Source organism: Schistocerca serialis, chromosome 8, assembly GCF_023864345.2.
Source record: "Schistocerca serialis cubense isolate TAMUIC-IGC-003099 chromosome 8, iqSchSeri2.2, whole genome shotgun sequence".
Lineage (NCBI taxonomy): Eukaryota > Metazoa > Arthropoda > Insecta > Orthoptera > Acrididae > Schistocerca > Schistocerca serialis.
In genome coordinates, this window is record NC_064645.1 from 272,284,092 (window position 1) to 272,311,472 (window position 27,381).

The window sequence follows — 27,381 nt, forward strand, 5'->3', positions numbered from 1 at the left end:
TGCCTGAATTTCCAGCACTTAAAGCACCGCATAGGGGGAGGGATGCATGGTTTAACGTCACAGCGGTAAACCATCACCTTGACCTTTTCAGGCAATCAATCACCCTCAAATGCCAAGATGAAGGCAACGGCAGCAACCTTGTTGTCTTTGGGTCCCCTGTAAACGCGCCGGATGAAATGAACACCCCGCCATTCTAGTTTGGCATGGAGCTCGTCATCAGACTGCAAGAGGAGGTCACGATGGAAAATAATCCCCAGGACCATGTTGAGTCTTTTATGGGGAATGACAGAAACAGGAATATCACCCAGCTGGTCACAAGCGAGTAATGCCCAGGATTGGACTGGGGATGCTGTCTGAATCAAGACTGCACCGCTTCTCATCTTTGAAAGCGATGTCACTTCCCCAAACTCATCCTCAAGATGTTCAACAAAAAATTAAGGCTTCATAGGTAGAATGGAGTCCCCGTCCATTCTGCTACAGACTAAATACTGAAGAAAATATGGCTCTCTTCTTTCTGTAGGACTACGTTCCTCCCAAGGTGTAGCGAGGGAGGAAAATGATTTAGGGTCATATCTCTTAGCATTGTACTCGATCTTGCCCTTCTTAGAGACTGCTGGCAGTCACCAGCAAGAGACGACTTAGTCCATTTCATTTTGAGTCATCCGCCCTGATGCCACCCACTTTGATCAGGGGCTCTCCCAACGGGTGCCATCCAGTGACAGCAAAGGCCACCTGACATGATGGCCATTGCCGGGAGTCCTGATGCCTCAGGAAGACTGGCATCTACTCCTCGGCATATGTGGGGAGTTTACAGCTCAGGCATCAGCAGTGCGATCCCTGTGTTGTACGGGGGCTACCACCTAATGGGTATATGATGGCCACACCACAATGGACTGGCTACCATGCTGGATATTGGGGGCAGAGAAATCCAATACTGTCATGGGGGCAAAAGAGGACAGGAGACAACGAAAGAAGATGACATACCCTGGAAAGTGCCCTTGCCCAAATAGTTGAATAGCAAGTGGAGATGCAAAGCCATGACAAGAGGTTCAGGAGATTGAACCTAAGGGCACTATGGATAGCTCATGCACCACATAAGGTGTCCTTTCCCATTTGGCCCGCAATTCTGTAGAATTTGGAAAGTGACAAGTCAAACCATAAAATGGGGCCTGAACTTATAGGGCCAAAAAGTGAGAGACTCCTTTCAATCGCCTCTTACGACAGGCAGGGATACCTCGGGCCTATCCTAACCCCCAGACCTGCAGGAAGATTGAAAGAGGATTTAAGACTAACATCAATATATCCAAAACAAAGGTAACTGAATGTAACTGAATTTAATCAGGCCATGCTGAGAGAATTAGATTAGGAAAAGAGACACTAAAAATAGTACATGCTATTTTGGCATCCAAATAACTGATGATGGTTGAAATAGAGACGATATAAAATAAAGGCTAGATATATCAAGGAAAACATTTCCGAAAATGAGGAATTTGTTAACATTTAACATACATTTAAGTGTTAGGAAGTCTTTTCTGATGGTATCTGCCTGGAGTGTTGCCTTGAAGTGAAACATGGATGATAAGCAGTTCACACAAGAACAGAACAGGAGCTATATGGGAATGCAACCTTCCCCAACAAATTTTGGTGATTAAGTCTTCTAAAATTATCAGGCGAGTCAAGGCATCAATCTGCAGCAATGTTTCAACAAGTTTCCTACTCATCATATTCAGGCAAAGTGTCTGGTCTATGTCTAGTTCATATCTTCATAGATGCTAGACCATGGCCCCTTGCTTTCTCTGCAATGGTTGAGCCAGTGGCACACCTCAGAAAGATATATTGCGGACGGTAGTGGAGGGAATCACAGATGGTGGTGGAGGGAATCGCAGACGGTGGTGGAGGGAATCGCAGACGGTGGTGAAGCCGACTCCTGGCATGCTGGAGGGTCCTGATGTCGCGTCCTTGTGCTGCCTGTCTATTACATCTGCTGCCTGTGCTGCTTTCCCATCAGAGCGCTCTTAACATATTCATGCTAGCGCTACATCCCATGTTTTAAGGCACAAAAACAATTGGGGTCATACGTGCCTATGTCAGAACTGTAGAACTCTAAGAAAAGGAGGAGTTAAAAAGGACTACACCTGAAGCCTAATCGGTGGAAGGAAAGATAGCTAAAAACAGGGACTTGGAGAAAGATGCATAGAATATGCCCTACAGAAACGGAGATCCTAACTAAAGATTAAATGTCCTTCGTCATGCTGCTACAACGAATAAAAGTAAAACGCGGTCGACAGGCCACGCATCATTTGCTAAAGGACCAATAACTCAGATGGGCAACATAAATGAGAACATAAGTGGTTAAAAAAAGGGCATTCTCTCAGGAACTGGCGAACCGTCAGAGGTTGAGGGAAATGAGCACATAGTGGAGGGTGTGCACCATTTAAGAAATGCCGATGGCTAAAAGGACAATGCCCAATACACAACCTAACTAAAACGATCTCACGGCAAGAGGGCCTAGAAGAGGTCGTCCAAGCCAATGGGAGAGAGTTAAGTCCCCGGAGCTCGTTCGCATGAGGAGAGGATGAGTGCTGATGCCAAAGTGGCACCACCTGCTGACAGAGGGCAACAAAGAGATCATTGGAGGGAATGGAAGAACAAGCGGGCTGAGGTAAAAGGACTGCAGCCTTGGCAGCAGCGTCAGTGGCCTCGTTTCCCATCAGACTGACGTGGCCAGGAACCCACAGAAACAACATAGTGGCTTCATCAAGAGTAAGAAAGTGACAGCTCTCCTGGACACGTTGCACTAAGGGGTGGGTGGTGTACAGCACACTGAGGCTCTGAAGGGGACTGAGAGAGTCAGAGCAGATGATTCATTTGAAAAGCTTGTGTCACCAGATGTACCGCATGGCCTGATACTGGGTGAAGAGCTCTACTGTAAACACTGAGCAGCGGTCCAGAACCCAATATCGAAAAACATTGGTGCCAATGAAGAAGGCACATCTCTCATCATGGTCAGTCTGAGAGTCATCAGTGTACAAAATGGTACTGTCACGAAGTTCCGTGCGAAGGTCGTGAAACTGAGGGTGCCAGAGAGAGGTTGGAGTAGTATCTTTGGGAAGCCAATGAAGGCCAAGACGAAAGTGGGCTGCAGCACAAAGCCAAGGTGGTGAAGGGTTCACACACATCGGGACAGTGACAGGTAGCATGAAGGTAAACTGCCAGAATAAGTGACGAAAATGAGTTCCAGGAAGTAACAGAGAAGAGGGACGTGCCCCCATACTGGCAGACAAAGTAGTCATTGAAGAAAGAGGCACAGGATGGGTGTCCAGGCATGGCAGATGAAACAGTACACATATATGCTGAGAAAAAAGTCACGGCTGTATTATTGCGGCAGTTTGGCATCTTCGGCACACAGACTCTCAAACTGGGTAGTGTAAAAGGTGCCAGTGGCCGAAGAGATGCCACAATGGTGGATAGAATTGAGACAGCATACGAGCGACGGACGTGCAGATGCACAAACAAAACATCCATAGTCTAATTTTGAACAGACGAGACACTGATACAAATGGAGAAAGGTGGTCCGATCCGCCCCCCAGAAGGTACCGCTGAGGACACGCAGGACACTGAGGGACTCTGTACAGCGGGCATCCAGATAAGACATGTGGGAGGACCAAGAAAGTTTCCTATCGAGCATGAGCCCCAGAAATTTCGTAGTTTCAACAAACATAAGAGCAACAGGTCCAAGATGTAAATGCGATGTAAGAAACCAATTGTGCCACCAGAAATTCATACAAACAGTTTTGCCAGTGGAATAGTAAAAGCATTTGTTGATGCTACGTGAGTAAAGGCAATCGAGACATCACTGAAGAAGACACTCAAGGAGACAAGTCCATGGAGAACTGCAATAGATCGCAAAATCATCAACAAAAAGGGAGTCAGAGATGTCCGGCAGGAGACCGGCCATTATAGGGTTAACGGCGATAGTAGAGAGGATGACGCACAGGACAAAACCCCGAAGCACACCGTTTTCCTGGATAAAGGTGTCTGGGGCATGGCGGCTTGAAAGCCATATGTAAAGAGCATGGAGGATGCCAGTCCTCCAGCAAGTGTCAAAGGCTTTATCCAAATCAAAAAATGCAGCCACAGTCTGGTGTTTCTGCAGAAAACCATTCATGACATGGGTTGACATGGTGACAAGATGCGTCAACCGCAGAATGGCGTGCTCAAAATCCACACTGTGCAGTGGCCAGTAAATTGTGAGACTTGAGGCGCCATACAAGCCGTGCATGGATCATACGTTCCATCGCCTTACAAACATAGCTAGTAAAAGAAATGAGGTTCTTCCTAGGCTTGGGTATGAGTATAACTGGCTTCGCGTCAATATCTGGGAAATATGACCTATACCCAGATGAGACTGTGCGTATCAGTATGAAGGAGAAAGTGCTAGCCCGCAAGAGAAAGGTTCTGCAACATCTGAATGTGAACACTGTTCAGCCCTGGGGCGGAGGATTGGGATGAAGTGAGAGCATGATCTAGCTCCCTCATAGTAAAAGTGGCATTGTAGCACTCACGATTCTGAGAAGAGAAGGGTATCGCCTAAGTCTCCTCCACTCATTTCTAACGGAGGAAGGCAGTGTGATGGTGGAGCTTGAAATCTCCACAAAATAGCTGCCCAAGGTGTTCAAGATAACAGTAGGGTTCACTATGTCATCATCGTCTACTGTCAGGCCGGAAATTGGGGAATAGACCTTGGACCCAGGCAGCCGTTGGAGGGTGGCCCGCATGACGGAAGAGGGAGTGGAACTGTAAAAAGAACAAGTAAAGGAAATCCAGGTAGCTTTCCTGATATCCCGAAGAACGTGATGTGCATGCAACTATTTGTAACTTATGCAGTTTGCCATTGTAGGACTATGGTTAAACAAGCAGAGAGCACGTCTCCATGCACACCACAGTCCACCAAGGGACCTGGACATGGAATGGTAAAGAGGAAGTGCGAGGAATGGAACACTCTGCAGCAGTACAAATAACATTTGTAAGATATTGTACCTAGTCATTTAAAATGGGGAAACACTGTTCGTCATAGTTCACCAGGGAGGAGTAAGGTCTCCAGTCGGCCTTAGATAGCTCCAATTTGGGAGTGCACATAGGTGGGGTAAGAGTCAGCAATTGTACGGCACAAGGGAAATGGTTGCTCGAGTATGTGTCAGAGAGAAAAGACCACTCGAGATAATGGGCAAGTTGGGCAGTGCAGAAGGATAGGTCCAAATGGGAACAGGTGTGAGTGGAGTCTGAAAGTAAGAATTCTGTGTTTGATGGACCTCAACACAAACAGGAGAGCTGTGGAGGAGCCAAGCTACAAGCAGTTGATGTGTTTGAGAATCAGAGGGTAGGGTTGTTTGGGGAAGGAGACCAGACAGGGAGGTCATCGGTCTCATCGGAATAGGGAAGGACGGCGAAGGAAGTCGGCCGTGCCCTTGAAAAGGAACCATCCCGGCATTTGCCTGGGGAGATTTAGGGAAATCACAGAAAACCTTAATCAGGATGGCCGGATGCAGGATTGAACCGTCGTCCTCCTGTGAGAATCAGAAATAGTCTCCAAAACCAAAGTGCAATTTAGTAAATGATGAAATTGTGTCACCACCTTCCTGAATAATAAACAGATTTACCATAGCAAGGGACTGACCATCTTCAGTATGCGAAACAACAAGGAACTGTGGTGCAGCTGGGATGGTCTTTGAATCATTAGCCTCATTCCGTTTAGGTTTAGTAGACGTTGACAGTGAAAAAGACAATTGGCTCATTGTGAGAAAATCCTCCATGATTGCAGCACCTCTGACAGTGCACTCCTTCCAGCTGGGGGCATCCCACTCTCAGTAGGGGACGTACCCACCTTACGTGACTGTTCACACCTCAGGTCACTCCTCCCGAACACCTGACAGAGGGACCAATTGGCAATTTAGGAAGGTAGTAGCTCAGGCAATCGCCCCTCCCTGGACCTGGCCTTTACCGGGAGGAATCTGCGAACTCTACCTGTCAACCAGGGACTGGGAATTACACTTTACCCTGTCACCTGTTACGCATCAGACGTGTGGGCTGGCCTTCAGAAGCACACAGAGAGGAAGAAGAAAAAGGGGAACCTCAAATGCCGAAGCGAAGGAAAAGAGAGAGAGAGAGAGAGAGAGAGAGAGAGAGAGAGAGAGAGAGAGAGAGAGAGAGAGAGAGAGCAGGAACAAAAGACAGTGGAGAGATTGTTCTGATATCGGCGACTGATCCGACAACATCCCAGACATGTTCCCCAATGGAGGGGAAAAAGAATAGCAAGAGGACAGACATACAGCATGGAAGGGAAAAGATGCTGCAAAGGCTGGGACCCTTAGGTAGCCAAGCACGAACCCACCAAAGAGCGGCGAGCCCCTTGGGGGCAAGCAACATCCCATGCAGAGCTCAGCTGGAAACTGCTATCCCGGTTGACAAGATCATCATGAACCCATATTTCCACTACCTTTTTGATGGTAGAGTCCTACAACTCTTTTGTATGGCATGACACCTCTGTCTGTCCAAAATCAAACATATGAACTTTGTTGAGCCCGTGGTATGGTTCTGTGCTTTTGGACATGTCTGACATGACATATCATCTTCATATAGATAAGGCTTACCGGCCAATGATTTTCTTCAGTGCGGATGCACTCACATTGCCCGAAATCTTACGGGAATCAGTAGTCTGACTGCTGTGAGTAATGAGTATAGTGGGCAGGGGCACTACAAATGTAGTGTGTGGACAGCAAGTTGGGAATGTGGGTCTTACGGGGAGCATGTGTCAGAGAGCTTCTGTAAAGTTTGGAAGGTAGGAGATGAGATACTGGCAGAAGTAAAGCTGTGAGTAGCTCAGATGGTAGAGCACTTGCCCGCAAAAGGCAAAGGTCCCGAGTTCGAGTCTCGGTCGTGCACACAGTTTTAATCTGCCAGGAAGTTTCAAGAGAGTTATTGGTTGTGGGTTTGTTCTGCAGCAGTCTGGTTCTAAATTGTACAGAGAGTATGTCACCAGAAAAGAGAGATGAGGGGAATTGAAGAATATGATTTGGTCAAGTCAGTCACCTGACTTAAATACTATTGAACTCTTATGGGATGAATTTGACTGGAGGTCAGAAAACTGAGGTCATCTAATGTTGAAGATCTACGGAACATTTTACAGATTTGTTGGACTGCAACATTTGCAAAAAAATTACAAAATCTTATCTCGAAAATGTCAAGAGTTTGTGGATCAGCTCTGAGGGCAAACAGTGGATGCTTTGAAGAGGCTAAAATCTAAACCATATTGTATTCAGTGATAGAGAGAGAAAAGATTTATTTTGTTGGTCCATTTAGTTTGTAGGCTACAATGAAATGAACTATATAGTTTGTAACAGTGACTGAAAACTTTTGACCAGTAGTGTAAGTTAATGTGGATAGGTAGCACTAACAATCCTGAGCACCTCCAGTGGAAACTTACGTGAATGGTCTACCTCTGTTTACTGGGATAATTCTAGAACAGAATAGCTCATCCATAAAGAAGATCACATACAGAATACTTGTGTGGCACGTTCTTGAGTACTGCTCCAGTGTTTGGGATCCCCACCTGGTCATATTAAGGGAAAAATGGGATGAAGATTAGGATTTAGTGCCCCATCAAATTGACATCATTAGAGACGCAGCACAAGCTTGGATTGCTTCAACGACATGGAAGAAAATCGGTTGTGCCCTTTCAAAGAAACCATCACAGCTTTTGCCATGAACAATTTAGCGAAATCACAGAAAACCTAAATCAGAATGGCCAGAGGTGGATTAGAACTATTGTCATCATGAATGCGAGTCCAGTGCATTAACTAGTGCGCCACCTAGCTGTCATATTAAAAGAAGATATCGAAGCAATTGAGATATGTGCTGCTACATTACTGGTAGATTTGATCAACAGGCAAATATTAGGGCTATAGAAATGATCCATAAACTCACATGGAAACTCAAGTACGGAATAATACATTCTTTTCACAACACACTATTGAGAAAGTTTAGAAACCAGCATTTACAACAGACTGAACAACAATTCAACTTAGAGCTCATACAGAAGCATATAAACAACTGTTCTTTCCTCATTTGATTTGCAAGTGGTACAAGTAAAGGAATTACTAGCAGCAATACAAGGTATCCTCCACCATGTAATGTATGGTGGCTTGTGGAGTATGTATGCAGATGTAGGGATGAGGTTCACCTACCACACACTGTTAGACAACTTGTGAAATATAAATGTGCGTAGAAGCAGCCATCAACAATCATATGAAATGGTGAAGCAACTTCATTGCGTGAGTCAAGGATGCAGCATAGCATACATTATTAACCAATGTGGTGTTACCGCATATTACAACAATGCACAGTTAGAATGTGAAGAACAGTATTAATGCATAATGACAATGCCAGAACTGAGACAGTTTGATTCTGTATTAGCAGTATAGGTGAGACTCCTATTACAGCAGACTGCATAATGCAACAGCATGTATTGACAGTTGTTTACTTCTGTTTGCTGTCAGCATACACAACATATCTATGAAAAAAAAATGTGTTAGTGAATGAAGAGAGATCCTGGGATGAAGCATTTTAAGTTGCATACTATTATATAGAACTTAATAACCAATCTGCAGCACACACTTCCCACATAGCAGTGGTTAAATGAGTCATTTCAATTTGGCAGTTGGGTGAGGGTGAGCATACATTTCATAAACATGTAACAGTGCAGCGCTCATCTATCGCACTTAAAATATGACTTTTGCAACTCTGTAAAGATGTCAAGATCGGTGCGAATAAAATATTAGCTTCAGACCAGCAAGAATTATCTTGAGGGCAGACAGTTTACATTTACAGTGACACATTAACGTATGATAGTGTTAACTGTGGTTGACAGTTTAATTATTAGGAGGAAGGGGGCAGAGCTAGCGGAGAAGGGCAAAAATAAGGCAATATTTACATTTACTGACTGAAGATAGAAATGTCACTTTATGGACGGTAGGACCTGCCTGAGTGTACATAAACATATACTTAACAGGATATTAATTCTCTCGTATCTACAACGTGTCAAAGTTCCAGACTTACCTTGTATGTCTCGAATCCTTGCAAATGCTCTTGTGTTAAATACTGCATATCCATTTTTATACATTTCATTGTGATTCATACGCGGATGAGCAGTAACACTTAAATTTTTCAACGTAAACAAACCGGCAAATTTATTTTGCTATCGGAACTTCCGCCTGGCTGTCATCCTTTTCTTCAAGAAAACGTAATGCTTTGTCACCTTAACCCAATTACGCTAATTCATGTTTTCATGTGCTCTCCTGTACACATAAAAGAAAAAAACACCCTTCCCGCACTACTGCTCAAAGCACTTCAAAGGCGTAGCAAAACCTATGACGTAGCAGACGCCACATTCTTATCGAATTGTTAATCGTTCCAAGTGAACGTGAAATATCTCAGAATTGCTTTTCGAATAGGCCATTAAAGGGACACATTGCTGTTTTTTACAATATCATCGCACAAGGCGGAAATTACATATTATCATTTGCAGAGTTGCACTTCAATCTCTGACACGTCAACAGCAGACAAGAGTGTTATGTACACAACAGCGGGAAGTGGAGACAGTTCGTAATGGGTGGTGAGGCAGCAGAGAGTGTTCGGACTATTGACAAATACTCGATATTGCTACCAACGTACAATGAGCGGGAGAATTTACCAATTATTATCTGGTTGATTGTGCGGTTTATGGATAAAAGGTGAGACTTAATATAGCGGACATTATTCTTGGAAACGCATCAGAGTGCGCCACGTACACCGACTCAGAAACATTGGCGTAGGAGTCATTTCCAATGCCTAGATATTATCTAAGAAAGTATTATACCGTGAAACATTTTACGTTCCAGAAATTAATTATTGCTCTTTTCTAAAGACTTACGTCCAGTGTGAGGCTTTAGATAGAATACACAAACCGCATTCACTGAAAATCCCACGATCACTCACTCACTAGTGGGGTGAGAAAGAGGGGTGTGAATTCTATATAAATGAAACAGTTTTACTCACATTTCAGGGCTATGATTTTGCAACCCACTAACAGCAATAATGTTGGACTCTGGGATGTGTTCTTTGTCCTCTGTCTTGAGGCTAGATGCACAGTTCTTTTTGTTCAGTAGGGCATCCGTCTTATAATGTGTGAGATGGAAATCCATGTAATGGAGATATAGCTCTCAGTGTAAGCTACAGAATTTAATTTGAAAATGCTGAAGCTTGATTTACCATCAGTTTGACAGTTTTGCACTTGCATGCTCTCTTATTGATCTGAACGTTTGCAACTTATGTTATTAAAGTAGTCTGGAAATTTCAAATGTCATTGCATGCCACTTTATTGTTTTTATTTATTTTTTATTATTTTTTTTATTCTTTCATCATTTGACCAAATTTATTTATTTATTTATTTTTTAATATTGCGATTAGACATTGTTATGCTCTTCACTGAGAAGCCCGGTTCGATTCTATGCTCCCTGCTAGTTTATTATGTGCAAGTCTCTTTGTATCTTTCTAATGATTGCAACCTATAAACTCCATCTACTGTTTACATTATCCAAGCATCTCACTTTCAGTTTTTCCACCCATACTTACCTCCATTGCCAAATCCACTATTTCTTAATTGTTCAGACTAGTCCTGTTGATTAATCCCTTCTTTTAGCCACATTGTGCCATAAATTTCTCTTCTTGCCAATTTATTTCAATACCTCTTCATCAGTTATTTAATCTATGCATCTAATCTTTAGCTATACTTCTGTAGTGCCAAATGTCATAAGCATCTGTTCTCTTCTTGTCTGTACCCTGTATCACCCATAATGTAAATCTGCTTCTTAACACTTAAATTTGCATTAGATGTGAAAATAATTATCTTTTACAGAAACACTTTTCTTATTATAGTCAGTCTGCATTTTATATGCCCTCTGCTTAGGTCCATGTCTATTAAACTGTCCAGTCACATTAATGTGACCACCTATTAAAACCCTGAATAACCATCTTTTGCAGCGTGGACAACTGCAAAACCTGTAGGAAGAGTCAAGGAGGTTCTGGAAAGTACCAACAGGGATTTTGAGCCATGCTGATTTCAGTTGGGGCCAGATGTGCTAGGTTTCTTGGTTGATAACCTGTGGCATGAACAGCCCACCAAAGTGGTCCTCCAGATTCTTGATTAGGTTTAAATCTTTTGTTTTAACGTCTTCCATTAATCTGACCTGGTGCTTAAGCAGTACTCAAGAACAGGTCACAGTAGCACCCTGTATGAGGTCCTTTACGGGTGAACCACACTTACCTAAAACTCTCTCAATAAACTGAAGTCAACCATGCACCTTCCCTATAAAAATCCTCACATGCTCATTCCATTTCATTTCGCTTTGCAACATTATACTCAGATATTTAAATGATGTGACAGTGTTGAGCAGGACACTACTAATGCTGCATCTGAACATTACGGGTTTGTTTTTCTAACTCATTTTCATTAACTTATATTTTTCTACATTTAGAGCCATGTGCTACTCATCATACCAACTAGAAATTTTGTGTAAGTCATCTTGTATCATCCTACGGTACTCATCCTCAACACTGTCCAATACACCACAGCATCATCAGCAAACAACAACAGATTGCTGCCTACCTTGTCCACCGAATCATTTGTGTGTGTAGAGAATAATAGTGATCCTATCATACTTCCCTGTAGCACCTGACGATACTGTAGTCTCTGATGAACTCTCACTGTCAAACACAACCTACTGGTTTCTATTACTTAAGAAGTCTTTGAGTCACTCGCATATCTGGGAACCTATTCCATATAACCAACCCTTTGTTAAGTCTCCAGTGGCGTACCGTGTCAAATGCTTTTCGGAACTCTAGGAATGTGGGATCCACCAGGTGCCATTCACCCATAGTTCACAGTATATCATGTGAGAAAAGGGCAAGCTGAGTTTCACATGAGCAGTGCTTTCTAAAACAACACAGATTTGTAGGTATACTTTTTTGTGTCTCAAGCAAATATATCATATTCAAACTCAGAATATATTAAGGACATTGGTCTGTAATTTTGTGGGTCCGTTCAGAAATACAGAAGCGTCCGATTCCACGTGTCTGCTTTGACCCATGATGACATCACAAATATGGCGTAAATGACCGTAACTACGACTCCAAAATGGTGCCTATGACGTCATTACATAAACATGACCACAAACACGAAAATACATTGAAAAACCAACACACACACATTCCACAAAAAACCTAATGAAACTAATGGGACAAGTATGGGAAGTTGGGGGTTCTTGGGTGGGGACAAAGTAAATCTAAGCAAATTTAGACACACACCACCATACCAAACTACACAAAACAATGAAAAAGCGACAACACAAAACTCCCCAAATTCCACTAAACACAATATTCTCTGGATTCGGACACTTCCCTTGACCTGTATAGCTCAACAGCAGCTCCTGATCCCACAAATTGGAATCGAACACAGCTGGCCGGTGTGGTCGTGCGGTTCTAGGCGCTCCAGTCTGGAACCGCGTGACCGCTGTGGTCGCAGGTTCGAATCCTGCCTCGGGCGTGGATGTGTGTGACATCCTTAGGTTAGTTAGGTTTAAGTAGTTCTAGGGGACTGATGACCACAGATGTTAAGTTTCATAGTGCTCAGAGCCATTTTTGAATCAAACACATCCCTTGACCTATATAGCTCAACATCAGCTCCCGATCCCACAAATAACGCTTCCCTTGACCTATATAGCTCAACAGCAGCTCCCGATTCCACAAATTGGAATCGAACACTTCCCTTGACCTAAATAGGTCAACAGAAACTACCGATACCAAATCATAAAACCGAAAACTACAACCACGTCCACAATCATCACTACTTTAAAAAGCACTAAAAACCAACAAAATTGGAATCGAGCACTTCCCTTGACCTGTTATCCTTACATCTCCACATACAGCCGTACCTGGTCCGAGACGCCGGAACTTTAGTAAGCCTCATTTCTTCACGACATACTGAACGCTTCGCAACTTCATCCAAAAATCCGAATAGTTGAAGAAATTTTATTAGAGACAACACAGTGTCCCCCATCATCGCCGACAACCAAAAACTGTTGACCTTGTCAGTCATATCCATACCTACCAAAGACATAAAAAAAGCAATTTGCCAAAATTCACACGCGACGAACAGAAAAAAATTACAATAACGTTGAAATAACAAAACTAAAATTGTTAACTCACTGAAAAATATTCCGCTGAAAGCACAGTCCCGATACCACACGTGTGCAATGCTATCATGCAAATGAACTCCATGTTGTGACTTGGCAAGACAGCCAAGTCACTATGAGAAGAAGCCGAAAGGCACGCGCTTAAGCTCACGCAGGCTGGCACGAGGTCTGGAACAGTTAAGGGAATTAATAGTAGCAAATAAAGTACGTAGTTGATGTAATACTTAACTTTAATCCATAATTGGTGTACATCGCTCTTGTTGATACATCAATAATAATCTCAATACAAACTGGTAATGGCGCCTTGCTACGTCGTAGCAAATGACGTAGCTGAAGGCTATGCTAACTATCGTCTCGGCAAATGAGAGCGAATTTGTCAGTGAACCTTTCCTAGCAAAGTCAGCTGTACAACTGGGGCGAGTGCTAGGACGACCTCTAGACCTGCCGTGTGGTGGCACTCGGTCTGCAATCACTGACAGTGGCGACACGCGGGTCCGACGTATACTAATGGACCGCGGCCGATTTAAAGGCTACCACCTAGCAAGTGTGGTGTCTGGCGGTGACACCACATTCCTCCCCCGCAAATCGGCGTACGGTTGTGTTATAAGGCTTCCGCCCGCCATGGGGAGGACCCCATGTTGACGTATACAACGAGGTGGGGAGCCTAACAACAGGCGAGGCTGTGCCACCCGCACCCTGCCATTTGGTCCGAGGGGAGCTAGGAAACTCCTGAAAACCTAGTCCAGGGTGCACGCCAACATGCGGTGTATGCGCCCGTAGAGAGACAGGAGGGGCCGAAGGGTCGACCTCCATCAGAACAGGGCACCCGACGGGCGAAGACGACATCTGGTCCGGAGCGGGCAAGAGGTCCATGTCGGAGGACAGCTGGTCACGGGAAGCGATCGGCGGCGTGCGACCCAGGGAGGCGCCCGGCGGTTGCAGCGAAGCGTCCACTGCGGGCGTCGCCAGCAGGAGAACAGGCGGCGGCGGCGCGTCGCCATGGGGCAAAATGGAAGACAGCGTTGGTAACACCTGGGGATGAGGTCCCCAGGGCGCTGACCGGACGGCACCGTCGCTGAAAGCAGACGGGAAGCGGCAGAACCCGTGCGACGACAGAGGCGCAGCTGATTGAGATGCCGACGCATCTCACCAGAGGCCCCCAAAACCAGATACGTAGCGCGGCCGAGGCAGCGAAGAATGCGCCCTGCGAGCCAACGCTGTGAACCTCGATAGTTGCGATAGTATACAACGTCGCCTGGAGCAAAAGCAGGCGTCTGCCGCTGCACAGGAACCTGATGCAGCGGATGCAGCAAAGACATCAAGGTTCGATGAGGACGACCGTGCAACAACTCAGCCGGCGAGCGACCATCTCGGGGCTGAGAGCGATACGCGGACAAAAAGAGCAATAACGCGGCCTCCCGAGAATGCGACTCTTTCAACTTCAACATTTGTGACTTGAAAATCCGGACCAATCGTTCAGCGGCATCGTTTGACTGAGGCGAAAACGGCGCGGATGTCAGATGTTGAATACCATTGGCCTTGCAGAATGACTGAAATTCTGTGGACATGAATTGTGGGCCATTGTCAGAAACAAGTGTCTGCGGAAGACCTTCAATGCAAAAGATAGCAGATAACGCTTGGATGGTGGCAGATGACGTCGTGGAAGACATCCGGACAACAAAAGGAAAATTACTGAATAAATCTACCACAACCAACCATCGAGCATTCCAGAATGGACCAGCAAAATTGATGTGTATGCGTTGCCAAGGGGAAGTGGCTTTCGGCCATGCAAAGAATTTCCGCGGCGGTGCGGATTGTTGTTCGGCACACACCATGCAAGAAGAGCACATATTCGTAATCGCAGCATCGATTCCGAACCAAGTACAGTGCTGAAGAGCAAGTTGTTTCGTTCGCACTATACCCCAATGTCCTTGGTGGAGAAGCCGTAAGACAGAGGACTGTAATGAACGTGAGACCACGACCCGGGACTGATCATTATCAGAACGCAACAGCAAAACACCACGTCGAACAAAGTCTCTCCTTGTGAGCAAAAAATCGGCGAAGCAACGAATCTGCGATCCGTGACTTTGACAAGGGCCATTGCGTAGCAACAAAACGCAAAACGGTAGCAAGGACAGGGTCAGCAGCTGTGGCTGTAGCTACACGACGAAAATCAATCGGAAATGATTCGACCACGTCATCGGTTTCCGCATCAATGAACATGCAAGCAAGTTCGGAAGAATCGAATGCTCTATCCTCAGCAACAGGCAAATGGGACAACGCATCGGCGTTTCCGTGCTTAGCAGTGGACCGATACAAGATATCGTAGCGGTACTGCGAGAGGAAAATAGACCAGCGAATGAATTTCTGTGCTGTACGTGGAGGTACAGGCTTGTTCGGATGAAAAAGCGATGTCAAAGGTTTGTGGTCTGTGATGATGGTAAAGTGATGACCATACAGAAATCATGAAACTTAGTAACACCAAATACGAGAACCAATGCTTCTTTCTCTATCCGGGAAGAATTTCTTTGCGCAGACGAGAGCAATTTGGACGCAAAGGCAATAGGGTGATCATGCGATCCATCTTTGTGTGCAAGCACAGCACCGATCACAAATGCATCGACCATCAACAAAAGGGGTTTCTGGGGATCGAATGGCATAAGACAAGTATTGGAAAGCAACGCCGATTTCAACTGGCGAAAGGCGCGTTCGCATTCCGTCGTCCAGACGAACGGAACACCTTTATGGCGTAAGCGATGAAGCGGAACTGAAATGGAAGAGGCGTGGCGCACATGTCTGTTGTAATAATTAATTTTTCCCAGCACACTCTGTAGCTGCGTCAAATTCTGCAGCGAAGGCAAGTCTTGTATGGCACGGAGGTGCTCTGGACTGGGATGTGTGCCTTGGGCATTGATTACATGTCCCAGATAGGGTAAGTCGCGAGCAAAAAACAAACATTTGTTCTTCCGCAAGCGAAGATCATTTTGTCGCAAGACCTGAAATAATGTTCGGAGATTGGCTAGATGTTCTTCTTCTGTCTTTCCGGAGATCACAATATCGTCCAGATAGTTCGGTGCAGTAGGGACTGACGCACAAACAGTTTGCAGATATTGCTGAAACAATGCAGGGGCGGATGCGCACCCGAATGGCAGTCTTTTGAATCTATACAAACCAAGATGCGTGTTAACCACCAAAACTCGCTGAGATTCTTCGTCCACCGGTATTTGCAAGTACGCATCTGCTAGGTCCAACTTCGAAAAATATTTACCCGGGCATGACTTTAGCACTGCATTTGCTTGCTTGCACGGCAAACGTAGCGGAGAGCTTGGCGGCAGCTGCGCGGACGGGCGCGAGGGCTGTTTACCGTTCCGTGCAGCTCTCCCGGCGGGCCGGTTAATGTGATACACGGCTGGCGAAGTTTCAAATGATTCCTGAGCAAAGTCAGCTGTACAACTGGGGCGAGTGCTAGGACGTCTCTCTAGACCTGCCGTGTGGTGGCGCTCGGTCTGCAATCACTGACAGTGGCGACACGCGGGTCCGACGTATACTAATGGACTGCGGCCGACTTAAAGGCTACCACCTAGCAAGTGTGGTGTCTGGCAGTGACACCACACCCCATATGCCACGTAACACGCTACCCATAAACACACCACCAGAGAGAACCACCGACCGCAACAATACGCCACCTATAAACATGCAATGCATGCAAACTAAACCAAAAACATCACCTAACACACCACCAGAGAATACCACCGATCACATCAAAACGACACCTACAAACAAGCCACTCTCACAAACTAAAAAAATGGAAATGTCGTGTGGCTAGGGCCTCCCGTCGGGTAGACCGTTCGCCTGGTGCAGGTCTTTCGATTTGACGCCACTTCGGCGACCTGCGCGTCGATGGGGATGAAATGATGATGATTAGGACAACACAACACCCAGTCCCTGAGCGGAGAAAATCTCCGACCCAACCGGGAATCGAACCCGGGCCCTTAGGATTGACAGTCTGTCACGCTGACCACTCAGCTACCGGGGCGGACCTCACAAACTAAATTCCGCACCACCGTGACGTCACACACAACAACAGCATTATGTCACGGGTCAAAGCCGACGGTGGGATTTGGACACTTCGGTTGACCTGTCCGTTCTTTGCCCTTTCTATATACACGAGTCACCTGTGCTTTTTTCCAGTGGCTTGGGACTTGGGGCCAGACAAGAGATCCACAATAAGTGCAAGAGGCCAACATAGTTGTAGGCACAGGAGGATAGATGCGTGCTTGTGTTGATCTATTGTGACATACAGAATGACGAGATCGCCCAGGGAACGCCACAAAAACATTCCATAATGTCCCTGCTCTGGTCTGGACCCTTCAGATGATTGTTCCATGGTGTTTGCTTTCAGACTTTTCATGCTGTATAGGCCAACATCCTGATGAAACATAATAAGTGATTAATCTGAAAAGGCCAGTTTAGCACTCTGAAGACATTCAGTTGCGGTATTGACTCACAAATTCCAGTCTTGTGTGTTAATGCAATCTGGTAAGTGTCCCAGGCTGATGAGCAATACTCTAGAATCAGCTGAACATGTGTTTTGTAAGCCAGTTCTTTCGTTGATAAATTACATTTCTTTAAGATTTTTCCTGTGGATCTCCGCCTAGCATCTGCTTTTGCTGCTGTTTGTATTGTGTGGTCATTCCACTTTAGGTCACTCTGGATGATTACAGCTAGGTACTTTATGGTAATTTCCATCAGTCTGTCACCAGTAGTGTATCTGTGCAGTAGTGAATTTCTTCTTCTCTGTATGTGCAACATGTTACGTTTATTTATGTTCAGGGGTCAACTGCCACTTACTGCTCCATTGGTCAGTTCTTTGCAGTCCACTAGTCTTCTGGCATTCCTACCGTTTAATAGACAATAGCATCACCTGCAAATGTCCAGGGGGACCAGTCCTGAAATTACCTTTCCATCTTTCAGTTTTATTCCATTGTTGGCCAGCGTCAGCTGGCTTCCTGAAGTCAAGGGTCAAGAAACACGGCATCAACTCGCCAGGGGGCTTGCGCTTCTTTCGTGAGTTCACGCATGGCACACATGGGAACTCGAGCTATTGCAGCCCATTCTTCCGACCCGGGCTGTGTTTCCTTCACCGTCCCCCTCCCTCACCATCCTGGCTCCTTCCATGCTGTCCGCTCCTTCCCCTCTCTGTGTTTTTTATTTATGTCTACATCTACATACATATATATACTCCGCAATCCACCATACGGTGCGTGGTGGAGGGTACCTCGTACCACAACAAGCATCTTGTCTGCCTGTTCCACTCCCAAACAGAACGAGGGAAAAATGACTGCCTATATGCCTCTGTACGAGCCCTAATCTCCCTTATCTTATCTTTGTGGTCTTTCCGCGAAATATAAGTTGGCGGCAGTAAAATTGTACTGCAGTCAGCCTCAAATGCTGGTTCTCTAAATTTCCTCAGTAGCGATTCATGAAAAGAACGCCTCCTTTCCTCCAGAGACTCCCACCCGAGTTCCTGAAGCATTTCCGTAACACTCGCGTGATGATCAAACCTACCAGTAACAAATCTAGCAGCCCGCCTCTGAATTGCTTCTATGTCCTCCCTCAATCTGACCTGATAGGGATCCCAAACGCTCGAGCAGTACTCAAGAATAGGTCGTATTAATGTTTTATAAGTGTTCTCCTTTACAGATGAATCACATCTTCCCAAAATTCTACCAATGAACCAAAGACGACTATCCGTCTTCCCCACAACTGCCATTACATGCTTGTCCCACTTCATATCGCTCTGCAATGTTAGGCCCAAATATTTAAATGACGTGACTGTGTCAAGCGCAACACTACTAATGGAGTATTCAAACATTACGGGATTCTTTTTCCTATTCGTCTGCATTAATTTACATTTATCTATATTTAGAGTTAGCTGCCATTCTTTACACCAATCACAAATCCTGTCCAAGTCATCTTGTATCCTCCTACAGTCACTCGACGACGACACCTTCCTGTACACCACAGCATCATCAGCAAACAGCCACACATTGCTATCCACCCTATCCAAAAGATCATTTATGTAGATAGAAAACAACAGCGGACCTACCACACTTCCCTGGGGCATTCCAGATGATACCCTCACCTCCAATGAACACTCACCATTGAGGACAACGTACTGGGTTCTATTACTTAAGAAGTCTTGGAGCTACTCACATATTTGGGAACCAATCCCATATGCTCGTACCTTAGTTAGGAGTCTGCAGTGGGGCACCGAGTCAAACGCTTTCCGGAAGTCAAGGAATATGGCATCCGTCTCATACCTTTCATCCATGGTTTGCAAGATATCATGTGAAAAAAGGGCGAGTTGTGTTTTGCAGGAGCAATATTTTCTAAAGCCATGCTGATGCATGGGCAGCAACTTCTCTGTCGCAAGGAAATTCATTATATTCAAACTGAGAATATGTTCGAGAATCCTGCAACAAACCGATGTTAAGGATATTAGTCTGTAATTTTGAGGATCCGTCCTTCTACCCTTCTTATATACAGGCGTCAATTGCGCTTTTTTCCAGTCGCTTGGGACTTTACATTGGGCAAGAGATTTGCGTTAAATGCGAGCTAAGTAAGGAGCCAATACTCTCTGTAAAACCGAATTGGAATCCCATCAAGACCTGGTGATTTATTTATTTTCAACCCATTCAGCTGCTTCACAACCCCAGGGACGTCTATCACTAAGTCCTTCATACGGGAATCTGTACAAGACTCAAACGGCGGTATGTTTGTACGATCCTCCTGCGTGAAAAATTTCTCAAATGCTAAATTTAAAATTTCAGCTTTCGTTTTGCTGTCTTCCGTTGCCAGGCCAGACTGATCAGTGAGTGACTGGATGAAAGCCTTCGACCCGCTTACCGATTTTACGTAAGACCAGAATTTTCTTGGGTTTTCAGCAAGATCTTTTGCTAAGGTTTGACTGTGGCAGTGGTTGTATGCTTCACACATCGCTATTTTTACAGCAACATGAATCTCTACTAACTTTTGCCTATCCTCATTCTCCCGATCTTTCGTGTACCGCGAGTGCAACTGTCTTTGCTTCCTGAGCAACTACGTTATTCACTTTGTTCCCTGTATTCCTTGCGATTTTGCTCCTCTTGCCTGTTATTTGATCCTTTTCGCCATTTTTTTATTCACCCTTGGGGTTTGACCTCCACTTCTAAATTTTTGACTTTTGTGTGAGCCACTTCTAAATTTTTGACTTTTGTGTGAGCCATTTGGAGAACAACTCCCTCCCTAGCATTTATGGTGTGGATTCCCCTTTAGGTCACCAGCACGTGTAGCCAGTCTGTGTGGTGGGGCTGTTATGTACCCCTCTGGCTGAGGCTCCTAACAACACAGGGATCACACTACTGATACCTGAGGTGGTCCCTCCCCATGTATGCCAAGGAGTGGTTGCTTGTCACGCCGGAGCATCGGAACTCTCAGCAACAGCTGCCATGCCAGATGGCTGTTGCTGTGGTTGGGTGGTGCCCATGGGGAGAGTCCAATCTGAGTGGGTGGTAGCAGGGTGGATCCTTGGCACATGAAGTGTATCAAGCTGCAAAAATCTGACCTTTCTCAAATGTCTGGCTTCTTGAATGATAGTGAATCATTGAATGCTGTGTCATATGACCCTGCAGCCTTCCCTTCTCTGGCTACATCCTGGGATGAGGGAGGGCGGCTAGGCTCACTGTCTTGGACTTAAACACTTTCCCTGCTACCTGGTCTTACTAGGATAGATGGGGACACATTCACTGCCTCAAAGCCATTGTTTTCTATGGAGAATATTGAGGACATGTTTGGCGAAGTGGAATCCCTCAGTAAGATGTGGTTGGGTTTCCTGTTGATCAAAGCTGCTTCTTCTGCCCAGTCTGCAGCCCTTCATGCTTTTAATCGCCTTGGCGACATACCAGTATCAATTACCCCTCACTAGTCTCTGATTAAGGACCACGGAGTGATTTTTCACAGGGACCTGATTCTGCAAATTGATGAGGAACTCTGTGCTAATCTGGAGTGATGTGGCTACCCACTCCATGAGGGAAGCCCCTGTCGTCAGGTTACCACCGGTGCCTTCATCTTGACCTTTGAGGATGACACCGTACCCAAGAAGGTCCAGGAGGTGGTCTACTGCTGTGACATCAAGCCATATATCCCTCCCCCGATGGGGTGTTTTAAGTGCTGGAAGTTCGGCAGTATGTCTACCCACTGTACTTTCAGCATTTTATGTCGAGATTGTGGACGTCCATCATATCTCAATAATCCATGTGCCCCGACTCCCACCTGTGTCAACAGCAGAGAGCATAATTCACCTTGCTCGCCAGTCTGCAGGTTTTTACAGAAAGAGAGGTAAATTATGGAATACCACACCTTGGACCGACTGACCTACAGTGAGGCGAAGAGAAAATATGAGCGCCTACATCCTGTGGCTCTGAATTCCTCATATGCTGAAGCTATGAGAACAGTTGTAGCCCTGTGAATTCCTGTCGGCTCTCAGAGCCAGAAGACTGCACCTGTCCCCTTGATGGTGGGGGCACTTCCCCCTCTGTTGCTCCCGCACCACCTACCTTGGCAGCACTGCCCCCCTACCATCGGGGATATCAGTCCCCACTTCTGAGCTGGAGAAGTGTAAGTCTTCTTTGGCTCCTCTAGCTAGGAAAGGGTCCCTTGGTTCACTCCCTTCCCAGGTTTCTGCTAATGGGAAAGATAATGCCAGCCAGTGGTTGAAGTGCCCAAAAGCAGCTAGTTGTACGGCTTCACAATCATCTTCAGTCCCAGAGACTGAATCAGTGAAGCCCTCCCAGCCAGAGAAACCCAAGGAGCAGCGAGAAAAGTTGCAAAAGAAGACCCTTAGGAAATAGCAGTAGCACCCACTCCACCGCTGCTTACAAGCTTTGCGTCTGGGGATAAGGTGGAGGCTCTGGCATCCACTGAGGACCTAGATCTCGCTGGACCCTCAGACACAGTGGGTATAGACTGGCAATAAGTCGGTGGCAGCAGATGACCCTGAGGCATAACCTGCCTCATTGAATGTTCCATGCCTTCCCAGTCTCACGATGACGTCATCCTCCAGTGGAATTGTGGCAGTTTTTTCCATCACCTGGCTGAGCCACGGCAACTGTTAAGCTTTACACCTGCTTTCTGCATTGCCCTCCAAGGAACCTGGCTCCTGGCAATGCAGACCCTTGCCCTCTGCGGCTATAAACAATACTACAGGAACCGTAGTGACTATAATAGAGTTTCAGGCGGAGTTTGTGTTTATGTCCTATACGCAGGCTGTAGTGAAACTGTGCCCCTTCACACCCCTCTTGAATCTGTGGATGTCAGAATAAGGACAACACAGGAAATAACTGTCTGCAATGTATATCTTCCTCCAGATACCCTGAATGTATTAGCTGCACTGATTGATCAACTCCCTAAACCTTTCGTACTTTGGGAGATTTTAATGCCCATAACCCCTTGTGGGGTGCACTGTGCTTACTGGCCAAGGCAGAGATATCAAAACTTTACTGTCTCAGTTCGATGCTTGCCTCTTAAATAGTGGGGCCACCACATATTTCAGTGTGGTTTGTGGTAGTTACTCAGCCATTGATTTATCCATTTTCAGTCCAGGGCTTCTCCCATCTATTCACTGGAGAGCACATGGCGACCTGTGTGGTAGTGACCACATCCCCATCTTCCTGTCACTGCCCCAGTGTCAGGCCCACGGACGACTGTCCAGATGGTCTTTAAACAAGGCAGACTGGAAAACCTTCGCCTCTGCAGTCACTGTTTACTCTCCCCAACATGGTAACATAGATGTGATGGTTGAGCAGGTGACTACAACAATCATTACTGCAGCGGAAAACATGATTCCTCGCTCTTTAGGGTGGCCCCTGCGAAAGGCGGTCCCTTGGTGGTTGCCGGAAGTCACTGAGGCAATTAAGGACCATCGGCGAGCTCTACAGCAACATAAGTGGCAATATTCCCTGGAGCACCTCATGCCTTTAAGCAACTATGTGCCCGTGTTCTCTAACTTGTCAAAAGATGGAAGCAGGAGTGTTGTGAGAGATACATCTCGACCATTGGGTGCTATACGTCACCTTCCCAAGTCTGGATGATCAGACGTCTTTTTGGGTACCGGACCCCAACGTGTGTCCCTGTTGTGTCTACCGACACAAACGCAATTGCTGAGCACTATGCTCGACCCTCTGCTTTGGAGAACTGCCCCCCAGCCTTTCGCAACCTCAAACAGGGGATGGAAAGGAAAGTCCTCTCGTTCGCTACATGGCACAATGAACCCTATAACGTCCCATTTTCAGAGTGGGACCTCCTCAGTGTACTTGTACATTGACCCGACACAGCTCCTGGGCCAGATCAGATCCACAGTTGGATGTTAAACATATGTCATCTGACTACAAGCGACCTCTCCTCATCATCTTCAACCGGATCTGATGCGATGGCGCCTTTCCATCGCAATGGCGGGAGAGCACCATCATTCCAGTGCTTAAAACCCAATAAAAACTTGCTTGATGTGGATAGGTAACAGGCCATCAGCCTCTCCAACTTTCTTTGTAAGCTGCTGGAATGTGTGGTGTGTCAGCAGTTGGGTTGGGTCCTGGAGTCATGTGGCCTACTGGCTCCATGCCAGGGCGGCTTCTGCCAGGTCATTCTACCACTGATAATCTTGTGTCCCTCTAGTCTGCGATCCGAACAGCCTTTTCGAGATGTCAACACCTGGTTGCCGTCTTTTTTTATTTACGAAAAGAGTATGATCGACCTGGCGACATCATATCCTTGCCATGGTATGAGTGGAGTCTCTGAGCCCTGCTCCCCATTTTTATCCACATTTTCGTGTCACTTCGAACTTTCCGTGTCCAAGGTGGTGCCTCCCATAGTTCCCCCCATATCCAGGAGAATGGGTCCTGCTGGGCCCTGTATTGAGTGTATCTCTATTGTTAGTGGCCATTAGTGGTCTAGCTGCAGCTGTAGGGCCATCCGTCTCACCCTCTTTGTATGCAGATGACTTCTGCATTTTGTACTGCTCCACCAGTACTGGTGTTGCTGAGCAGCGCCCACAGGGAGCCATCCACAAGATGTAGTCATGGGTTCTATCCCACGGTTTCCAGTTTTCGGACCCAAAGATGTGTGTTATGCACTTCTGTCGGCATCCTACTGTTCATCCGAAACCAGAACTTTACCTTAATGGCGACCCACTCATTGTAGTGGAAACATATCTGTTTTTAAGATTGGTTTTAGAGACCCAGTTGACTTTACTTCCTCACCTTCGTCAGCTTAAGTGGAAGTGCTGGCAGCACCTCAATGTCCTCTGCTGCCTGAGCAACACCAACTGGGATGCAGATTGCTCTACACTGCTGCATCTGTACAGAGCCCTTGTTCAATGCCACCTTGACTATGAGAGTGTGGTTTATGGTTCAGTGACACCGTCAGTGTTGCGTTTACTCAACCCAGTGCATGACTGTGGCGTTCGACTAGCGACGGGAGATTATAGGACAAATCGGGTGACCATCGTCCTTGCAGAGGTCGGAGTTCCTCCATTGCAGGACAGGCATGAACAACTGCTCTCCAGTTATGTTGCACACATTTGTAGTTCTCCTGCTCATCCAAATTACCATCTCTTTTTTCCCACCCACGGCAGTCATCTCCCTCATCAACGGCCCAGGTCAGGGCTTACAATTGCAGGAGTCCTTGCCTTAACCACCTATACTTGAAGTTCATTCACGAACACCTCCATGGTGTACATCTAGGCCACAGCTTCATCTGGACCTTTCACGTGGCCCTAAGGACTCAGCTAACCCTGTGACTCTCCACTGTCACTTCCTCTCGATTCTTGACTTGTGCTGGGCCATGAACTAGTTTACATTGACGGCTAAATGGGTGGTGGTCACGTTGGCTTTGCGTATGTTCGTGGAGGACATATTGAACAGCACTCTTAGCCAGATGGCTGCAGTGTTTTCACTGCAGAGGTGGCGGCCATATCTCGTGCTCTTGAGCACATCCGTTCATGCCCAGGCGAGTCATTTCTCCTGTGTACTGACTCCTTGAGCAGCCTACAAGCTATTGACCAGTGCTACCCTCATCATCCTTTGGTAACGACTGTTCAGGAGTCCATCTATGCCCTGAAATGGTCCAGTTATTCAGTGGTGCTTGGCTGGACCCCAGGTCACATCAGAATACCAGGCAACAAATTTGTCAACAGGCTGGACAAACAGGCTACACAGAAACCACTTACGGAGACTGGCTTCTCTGCAACTGACCTCCGTTCAGTATTACCCGCACGGTTTTGCAGCTTTGGGAGACGGAATGGCATAACCTCAGTATGCACAACAAGCTGCGTCCCATTAAGGAAACTACGAATGTGTGGAAGACCTCCATGCGCGCCTCTTGCAGGGAGTCTGTGGTTCTCTGTCGGCTCCGCATTGGCCATACGTGGCAGACACATGGTTAGCTCCTCCGTTGCGAGGACCCACCTTGGTGTTGCTGTGGTTCACAAATGACGGTCATCCATCTCTTGCTGGACTGCCCACTCTTAGCTGCTCTGCGGCGGACTTCTAACTTTCCCAGCACCCTACCTTCGGTGTTGGGAGACAATGCCTCAACAGCAGCTTTAGTTTTATGTATGAGGGTGAGTTTTATCATTTGCTCTAAGTTTTAGCACATGTCCTAGTGCTTTCAGGGTGGAGGTTTTAATGTGTCACAGAGTGGCTGGCTTTTCCTTTTTATCCTCATTGTCAGCCAGCTATGGTAACCTGCTTTCTTGTTTACCCTCTTCTACCTGTTTCTTGCGTCTTTGTGGTTGTCTTGTCCCCTTTTGTCCATTTAAGTGTTTGTTGCTCTTTCATTCTATTTTGTGTTGTAAGTCTCATTGTCTTATTCTCATCCTTGTGGCATTGTTTCCTTCGGAACAAGGGACTGATTACCTCTTAGTTTGGTCCCTTCCCCCATCTTTTAAACCAACCAACCTGTGTTCAGCCACCTGTGTGTGTCAACTGTCGTGACCACCACTCTCCACGCTTGAAAGATTGCCTGGTTTACAAGAAATAAGAGAAGATCCAAGAGTACGAGCCCTGGATCATCTATCTTACGCTAATGCTCACAAAAAATACGGCTGACTCTACCCGGTGTCAAATTCTTCTACTTTTGCCTCCGTTACATCCTTTCCTCCTCCTACCTTTTCCTTACCTCAGTCCTGCCCCCCTCTTATTTCCACCTCCCCTGTGATCCCCACACCCTCCCCTCCAGGTGCCACTCCCCCTCGCTGGCTGAAGAAGTGCCCCCCTTCTTTGGTGCCTACCAGTGATGGGGCTCCCCCGGCGTGTCTCCATGAGGCGGTGTGCTACCACAACTCAGCCACGGGACACACCGCCTGTGCAACCCAAGGTTGCCTGCTCTCTTTAGGTTCTGGATCTTGTGGAAGCCTTCTCTCCCTCTGTACCCTGCCCCCCCCCCCCCCCCCCCCGCCCCACCCTCAACCTCCATAGGAGGAGGAGGAGGAGGAGGAGGAGGAGGAGGAGGAGAAGAAGAAGAAGAAGAAGAAGAAGAAGAAGAAGAAACATTAGTCTTGGACAACGGCTACTGTTTCTCCTTGAGGTGCCACCTCCCCCTTCACAACCCGAGTGACATCTTATTTACGGGTGTTACCCTACTCTAGTCAGTCGCAACCACTGACTGGGTAACATGACCACACCTTGGCTTCTTTATGTCTAACCTGGACTCTCGCCACACTTTAATAAAGTGGAATTGTAATGAGTATTACCATCACTTACCAGAAATACAACAACTTGTTTCCTGTTATTCTGCATCTGTCTTGCTTTCAAGAAATGCACTTCGATGATGACCAGTCTCCAACATTTCACGGTTATCAGGTGTTCTGTCGGAGCCGTGCCGACCTCAGGATAGCATGTGGAGGGGTCTGCACTTTGGTTCAGACTGGATCCCCCTTTGTACCAACCTGGAAGCGATAGTGGTATGAATGTGAAAGGCCCCAGCAATCACCATTTGCAACATCTACCTCCCTCCAAGTAGGCCACTTCCTTTTGCTGATACAACAACTCCCACCCCATAA

At 46.4% G+C, this 27,381-nt stretch overlaps 2 protein-coding genes across 2 annotated transcripts in view; one reads left to right on the forward strand and one right to left on the reverse strand.

Annotated features, from left to right (window-relative positions):
• Nucleotides 1-9,412, reverse strand: part of LOC126416811 (ethanolaminephosphotransferase 1-like) — an 87,570-nt gene extending 78,158 nt beyond the window's left edge. The window contains exon 1 of the mRNA XM_050084693.1: nucleotides 9,115-9,412. Coding sequence (XP_049940650.1) covers nucleotides 9,115-9,183 — 69 coding nt within the window. The 5' untranslated portion in view covers nucleotides 9,184-9,412. The remainder of the gene's footprint in view (nucleotides 1-9,114) is intronic.
• A 40-nt stretch (nucleotides 9,413-9,452) lies between these two features.
• The window catches only part of LOC126416812 (dolichol-phosphate mannosyltransferase subunit 1), a 49,517-nt gene continuing 31,588 nt past the window's right edge, over nucleotides 9,453-27,381 (forward strand). The window contains exon 1 of the mRNA XM_050084694.1: nucleotides 9,453-9,788. Coding sequence (XP_049940651.1) covers nucleotides 9,664-9,788 — 125 coding nt within the window. The 5' untranslated portion in view covers nucleotides 9,453-9,663. The remainder of the gene's footprint in view (nucleotides 9,789-27,381) is intronic.